The 8,230-nt window shown below is 41.5% G+C and overlaps 1 protein-coding gene across 1 annotated transcript in view; it reads right to left on the reverse strand.

Moving 5' to 3' along the window:
- The window catches only part of itgav (integrin, alpha V), a gene marked incomplete in the record, with an annotated part of 192,048 nt that overhangs the window by 80,748 nt on the left and 103,070 nt on the right, over positions 1–8,230 (reverse strand). The window contains 2 exon segments of the mRNA XM_037686717.1: positions 3,467–3,515; positions 5,614–5,675. Coding sequence (XP_037542645.1) covers positions 3,467–3,515; positions 5,614–5,675 — 111 coding nt within the window.

Here is an 8,230-nt window from a genome sequence, read left to right on the forward strand (position 1 = left end):
TGTGTGTGTGTGTGTGTGTGTGTGTGTGTGTGTGTGTGTGTGTGTGTATGTTTCAGGTTACATTGAAGGGACCAATATTATAAAAAAAAAAAACATGAATTATGGGAACCGACTGCTCTGTTCTAGAAATGGTTAGATATGTTCTGATAATGGTATGTACTAGTAATGGTTAGGTATGTACTAGTAATGGTTAGGTATGTACTGGTAATGGTTAGGTATGTACTGGTAATGGTTAGGTATGTACTGGTAATGGTTAGGTTTAAGGTAAGGGTCAGCGTTAAGCTATAGAAATGAATGAAAAATGAATGGAAGTCAATGAAAGGTCCCTGTAAAGATAGAAAGACAAACTTGTGTGTGTGTGTGTGTGTGTGTGTGTGTGGGTGTGTGTGTGTGTGCGTGCGTGCGTGCGTGCGTGCGTGCGTGCGTGTGTGTTTGTAATTGTGAGTGTTGACTAAACAGGAAACAATAATTAGGCGAAAACCTCCGAGGAGGAGCCTCAGCACACAGACAGAAAACATGTGTGAGGCTGACTCAGCATTCAGGGTCTATTCGCTGTCACACCCTCTAAGTCAGACGACCAGACAAGCATGGATTAAACTTCTCAGCTGACACACACACACACACAGATCGTCTGGAGCTCATCCCACCTCAGCCTCACATGGTCATTAAAGTCTTACGGGCGGTGATGCATTCTGTTGTCCAGTAAGAAATCAGAGCGCAGCTTCGGTCCTACATATTTACTGGACATTAGGAAATGATGTCCCCTCATGTAATATGAAGACCGTTTGTAATGATAGACACAAATTGTAATTCAATGCATGCTTAGATTTTGGGATTACAGTTCAATATGGGACTGGTGCAAGAAGAAAAAACACATTTGATAGTTTCTTTTGATCTACTGTACAATGACATGCCCCGCCCAAAGCAGAGAGGGAAATAAATGATCCTTCCTGGTGGAGAGATTTGAATGCAGCAAGTTGTGTACAATAACGTAGAGTTCATCATCTTGTAACTTTACAATATAAATTAAAATAAACAGGTCACAGTTTTATTCTTCTAATTGAACTGTAAACAGTCCGACAGATCACGTGTCAAACACCAAAACCTAAAAGCTGTCTTTTTTCTTAGATTAAGAGTCTAGCATTCCTTGAAGAATGCATGTGAACCCTTTCGTGCCAGGGTTTTAGGCTACGTTCACACTGCAGGTCATAAAGTTCACTTTACATGTTTTGCTCAGATCCGATCTTTTTTATTTTGTGTGGTTGTTCACGTGATCAAAAATGGGACCTCCGTCAGACTCCAATGTGAACCATTTACAGTTCTGAGGCAAACTGCATGCGCAGAAAATAATGTGGCATCAGTACGCTGTGGTTAAGGAAGGAAATATGGATGTTAGCATGTTAGCATGCATAATTCTGAAGCTGTGTAATCAGAACCCATTAAAAAATATCTGACACCATCGTTTGGGCCAGTGTTTATATTGTATTTATTCTTGCCACGTTACATTTTTAGAACAGGCGTGACGTTCTGAAGATAAAACGTACATGTATTGATTCCATCACGTTCGTATCGATTAGGGCTGAACAATTAACTCCATTTGCGATAATATCAAGATATGATGAAACGAGATTTTCTAATTGCAAAGGCTGCGATTTGACTGGTCATGTGATCCAGTTACGGGACTTGCGAGTGAGTGGAGCGGAGCAGAGCAGGAGAAGTCAACACCGCGCTTTAACCGGTTGTACGATGGCGTCAGGCTCAACAGAAGCTCACACAGCTGAAAGGTTGGTACCAAAGAGCGGCAGCACGTCCCATGTTTGCAGTTATTTTGTCTACAAAAGAGAAGACGCTAAACAACGACGCGTATTATGCAGAACCTGCCTTGCTGCTCGAGGAAACACCACAAATCTTTATCGACACACAACCCCCCACACAAAACCCTTCACAACAGTTTCATGGCTAGAATGCCAACGACCAGTGCTTCAACTTAACGTAAGCAAAGTATCAGCCGACAGGATCACTGACCGAACTGCTCGAGGGTAATACTCCGTATGAACATAATTCAAAACGGCACGCGGAAATAACTCGAGCACTAACGGAGTTCATAGTGATGATGCTCATTAATTTGGGGACCAAGCCTGAGTTTAGTGAACACAGTGGATAAGCGGTACGGAACGCCCTCAAACACATTTTAGCCAAGTTGCTGTCCAGGAGCTACATAAAACATGCAGAAACAGAGTTGCAGCGGAGCTGAAAACAACTGAAACAGATGATTTATTGTTTGTTGAAAAATACATGAGAAAAAGACATTTAAAATAATTGAATATTACATCGCAATTGCAATATTCAGGTAAAAAAGCTTCAGCCCTAGTATGAATACGGTCTGACACCAGCGTTAGTGTCAGACGTTGCTGTAGACCGTCACTCATCCAGGGCATGGCAATTTAAAAGAAAAAAGGAAGCAACCAGACTTTTGTAGCTGAAGACATGTAGAGTTCCAAGATTGAAACTGCACAAGGTTTTTATCATTATTATCAGTACTTGGATCGATCCACGTCGATCCTACCTGACTGACGTCAAAGTCAGATGAAATGCGACCGTCCGGACTTCATCGTTTTGAAAACATTGAATAAGAACCCGATTCAGTGCCACATATGGAAATGATTTGGGTCAGATTTGAAAAATAAAAAAAAATAAAAAAATCAGATTTGGCATGTTCAGACAGTCATGAAAAAAATCTGATGGGTTGCCTAGCAGAAAAATATATTTAAAAATCAGAATTGGGCCACATTTGCCAGCAGTGTGAACATATGAGATCATCAAAATTGTAAAATGACAATGTCATAGCCATTATGGTGAAATCTTTAAAAACAACAATGCAGTCTAATGTAATATTGAAATGTCTTGTATGATCTGCTAACATTTGGACTGTGTGATGTGACCGTCAGCTACTACCACACTAAATGTTAGCGCAACATATGTAAATCTGGCTGTTAAAGCTTTTTTTGTGATTTCTAAAATGCTTTGCTGTGGTGGCCATCTTGAATCAAACTGCCTCCAAAAGGTATTTAGTCGTACATCCATAATTTACTTTGTTTCAACAAAATCTGTTCTGTGACTGGTCAAATATTTTTTTAACAGTGCAGACAAACAAACACGCAGGCAAGACATATTGTTACTGTACCTCTTATTTAGTATAAAAACAGTGTCTGTTTCAATTAATTGGACCTAAACTTGATGCACAATAAAAGGTCATATAGAACAGATCATCATCTGCCAATGTAAAAGTACAAAAAGTATTAAATGTTGAAGCCTCTCAGCTAGCCGAGTGTTAGGGTTCTGTTCATCTACAGGTGACAGCTGAGGAACCGGAGGTTTTTTAGTGTGTGTGTGTGTGTGTGGGGGGGGGGGGGGGGGGCTGCAACAACGTGTTCACATAAACACACAGCGTCAGCGCAACACTCACCCTGCCAGTAGAAGCTGCCGGGCCCTCCCACCACCACTCGATTGTTTTCCTGAAGCCACAAAAGGGAAAGAGAAAGAAAAATCTGGTTATAAACTGCTTTCCCTTCTTAGTCGATTCATTCAGCCCTTAGAGCCAATCCATCAGGACCAGCAGAGGAGTGAATTTATTGAAAATCTGTACTGGCCCACTAAACTGGAACCAGTGCATCTTTAGTATTAACCTTTTGATTGTTTTAAATAATCGTTAAAACAATGTACACTAAATAGGCAGTAAAAAATAGGTTAAAAAAAGGGGCGGCTGTGGCTGAGTGGTTAGAGCAGTCGTCCTCCAATACAAGAATTGGGGGTTCGATTCCACCAGCAGTCACATGCCAAAGTGTCTCTGGGCAAGACACTGAACCCCTCATCGCCTTCGATGCGTGTCCCATCAGTGTATGAATGTGATAAAGCTCTGATTATTATTTGTAGAGATCTAGTATAGAGCTGTATGAATGAGTAAATGAGGACACAGATTGTGTTGGAAAGAGCTTTGAGTGTCTTGATCAGATAGAAAAGCTCTAGATAAGTACAGTCCATTTATTCAAAAAGTGTTCAACACAAAAACAACTGGACTTTATTTGTAACAGAAGACGTTTCGCTCCTCATCCGAGGAGCTTTCTCAATTCAAAGAGCAGAGGAAATCTACAAAACACACCAGTAAACAGAAAAAGAACAACAGATGGAAAAACATTGTCATCCCTTATGTTGCTGAAGTATCAGAGAAATTCAGAAGGATCTTCAACAAACACAAGATCCCAGTACATTTCAAACCCAGCAGGACTCTCAGACAGAGGCTGGTCCACCCTAAGGACAAAACACCCATACACAAACAGAGTGGTGTAGTGTCTGCGGTCCAGTGCAGCGAGGACTGTCCAGACCTCTACATTGGAGAAACTAAACAGCCTCTTCACAGACGCATGACTCAACACAGGAGAGCCACCTCCTCAGGACAAGACTCAGCTGTTCACCTCCACCTCACAGATAAGGGACACTCTGTTGAGGACCAAAATGTGCACATTTCGGACTGAGAACACAGATGGTTTGAGAGGGGGGTGAAGGAAGCAATTTATGTAAAAAGAGAAAAACCCTCTCTTAACAGAGGAGGAGGCCTCAGATTCCCACTTTCAAAAACATATAATGCAAATTTAAAACAGATTCCCAGCCGGTTTTCACACCTGATGGGAACAGAGAGGCCTCGTCTGTGAATTAGAGGAACAAAGACCTACTGTTTAGGTTTTTAGGTGTGAACTGCCAATCTACATATGTGTGTGTGTCTTATGTGTGTGTGTCTTATCTCACTCAGCCTTATAACCTGTATCTCTCACTCTCTGCTCTTTAAATCGAGAAAGATCCTCGGATGAGGAGCGAAACGTCTTCTGTTACAAATAAAGTCCAGTTGTTTTTGTATTGAACGCTTTTTGAATTCATCATGTCCTGGATGACTGAGAATCTTCACCAGCATACAGTCCATTTACTTGTATTGACTTCACAAAATGAGTTCCCACATCAGAGGTTTGGAACAGCATTTCCTAAAGGTGGGTCCCACTGGGCCACAACTAGCTGAGAAAATGTTACAAAGATTTTCAAGAAAATTTGAGCAAGAAGGTTTGTCTCAACATAGTCGAAGGTGTTGCCAATGTCCCCAAATGGATGTATTTTCTTGTGATTTGAGTCAAGTTTGAGTTTCCAGTCAGTCTCTGTTGATACCTTCAAGCGATCCAGGTGTTTTTGGGTCAGAACATGTACGAACATTTTGTACAGGTTGTAAATATCTATGAAAAGACTTTTTTCAAAGTACAATAGATATGCACAATGATCATCTGAGGTTCAGAGGTGTCCTAAAAACATTTTGTGCAATAAAGCCAGACTGTTTCTGTTACTTTAGGTTTGGTGCTAAAATATTAAACATCTCCTGACTTTAATTTTGTTAAACAAATATGTGCACGTTTAAAATGTTTTTTTTTCCATTTTATTTTGTTTCTTTCATTTCAACTGTGCAGCATGACTAAATCAAATGTAAAATGGTCCTCCTCTGACTATGAGCAGCTGTCGACAGCCTCTCCACAAAGCAGTAATCACTGACTGGATGGCTTGAAGCTTCTTAGCTACCTTTAGAAAGTCTGCACTGAAGCCAGCCTGGCAGAAGCCCTGTCCTTCTGGAGAGTTGGCATCTGGAAAGCAAAAAACAAGTAGAAGCAACAAATCCAAGACCTTGTTTTTATGTAACAGAAATAATTATTTCAGCTGTTCAATGAAAAACGGTTGTGGACTCTGTCATTCAGGTTTAAGAAAAAGTAACTAATGTTGTATCAGCAGTTCCCTTTAAAAACATTTCTACAGTATACAAAGAAGAGCCCCTCCTGCTCATAAATCACCAGTAAAGCTGCTCACACCCTTCAACAATTTGAGCTAAATATAAAAGCTGTGTTCAGACTGAACGGTTTATCTGCCATTCATTCTGAATCCTACCATCACACATACTGTCATCACTAAATCACTTCACATTGTTACAGCTCTTAGCAATCGGCAGCTCACATGCAGAACAGCAGCCGGTTGACTTTAACGTCCCACAACACCTAGGTCGTGGCATAGATCCCACTATGACATGATGAAGGCGCCTGGATGTCATCTCAGAATCAGAATAAACTTTATTGGAATTGCACCGAGGTACAACGCGAATATGTACGTACAGTCGTCCGAAAGATGGGCGGAGTGCACAAAGCTGCAACTACAGGAGAGCGCGGCCATTTTATCCTTATCAGATAATAATGTTAGATATGAAAAGGGGGAGAAACATGAGGGTAGATAGTGGTATTACAAAAAAAGATCTTTCACATCTTGTTTATCAGGACACAATTTGAGACATCAAAAACTCTACCAGCAGCTCAATTAAAACATGATCACATTTGTATTTGACATCAAGGTGTTGAGATTTGTCCATGAGCGTTTTTTCAGATCAGCCACAGTTTCTGAAGATGTTGTTTCAGCGGTCAGTTCTGATAAGCTTGCACAGAAAGTTCTTGGGGGGGTGATAGATGAAGCTTTTGTCCTTCGGTACTCATGTCCCAGGAGAAATTGATAGTCGGCCTGTCTCCGAGGCCGTCAGGAGTCTGATTTAGATAAGCTGGTTTCTTGTTTTTCTTCAGGCAGATTACTTTTTTTTCAGCCTTGAGTCCATCTGGGCGTTCTGGTTCCAAAATTGCCTAATTGTGGGATTCCATTCTACTGATCCATGCTATGAGTCTCCTTCAAGGTCGAACCCACCACGCTGACGAGTCCCAGAAGCCGCAGGTGGCCTGTGATTCTCAATCGCCTCCACCTTAGGGTTAAGCTCGTAGACCAGACGATTTAAAGTTCCCACAGCGAGGACCAAACCTTCACACTGACTCGGAAGCTTTCCCATGGCCGAAACTGCTGCCGATGTCTTCTTCAAAAGTCAATAAAACAGAGCCCCGCCGATGCCAAAAAGCAGAGTCCCTGCTATCATAAGTCCAAACATATAAACGTCTTCAACATCCTCCTGAGACAGAACTGAGAGGCACATCATCTGCCACACTCCCCACGAATCCATGACGTACCCCACGGCGTGAGTCTCAGCTGGACACGCCGGTTCTCCAGGACCTTGTCGCTTTGATGAATAAATCTTATCAATAGAGTTGAACGCCCACGATACCAAATCCATAATCTTCTTAATTTATGTTCGGGAGATGAGACCCAGGCGCTTCAGACAGACAGAGAGCAGAGCAGGAGGAAGGAAAAATGGGGGAGGAGAAGCAGAAGCAGCCACCTCGATCAGAGCCTGGGAGGAAAAATTCTTGAACATGTTTTGTGAAAGAGGCTCATGAACTAAACACTAACTGAGACAAAGTGGTGCTGATTTCAGTGTGTAGTTGTACAAACCGGATTCCAAAAAAGTTGGGACACTAAACAAATTGTGAATAAAAACTGAATGCAATGATGTGGAGATGGCAAATGTCAATATTTTATTCATAATATAACATAGATGACAGATCAAAAGTTTAATCTGAGTAAATGTAACATTTTAAAGGAAAAATATGTTGATTCAAAATTTCACATTGTCAACAAATCCCAAAAAAGTTGGGACAAGTAGCAATAAGTGGCTGGAAAAAAGAAATTGAGCATATAACTAACAGCTGGAAGACCAATTAACACTAATTAGGTCAATTGACAACATGATTGGGTATAAAAAGAGCTTCTCAGAGTGTCAGTGTATCTCAGAAGCCAAGATGGTAAGAGGATCACCAATTCCACCATTGTTGCGCAGAAACATAGTGCAGCAATACCAGAATGGTGTTACCCAGTGTAAAATAGCAAAGACTTTTAAGTTATCATCATCAACCGTGCATAACATCATCAAAAGATTCAGAGAATCTGGAACAATCGCTGTGCGTAAGGGTCAAGGCCGTAAAACTCTACTGGATGCTCGTGATCTCCGGGCCCTTAAACGTCACTGCACCTCAAACAGGAATGCCACTGTCAAGGAAATAACAGAATGGGCTCAGGAATACTTCCAGAAAGCATTGTCAGTGAACACAATCCACCGTGCCATCCGCCGTTGCCAGCTGAAACTCTACAGTGCAAAGAGGAAGCCATTTCTAAGCAAGCTCCACAAGCTCAGACGTTTGCACTGGGCCAGGGGTCATTTAAAATGGAGTGTGGCAAAATGGAAGACTGTTCTGTGGTCAGATGAGTCACGATTTGAAGT

The sequence above is a fragment of the Nematolebias whitei genome, chromosome 13, assembly GCF_014905685.2.
Source record: "Nematolebias whitei isolate Nwh7 chromosome 13, NemWhi1, whole genome shotgun sequence".
NCBI classification, from domain to species: domain Eukaryota; kingdom Metazoa; phylum Chordata; class Actinopteri; order Cyprinodontiformes; family Rivulidae; genus Nematolebias; species Nematolebias whitei.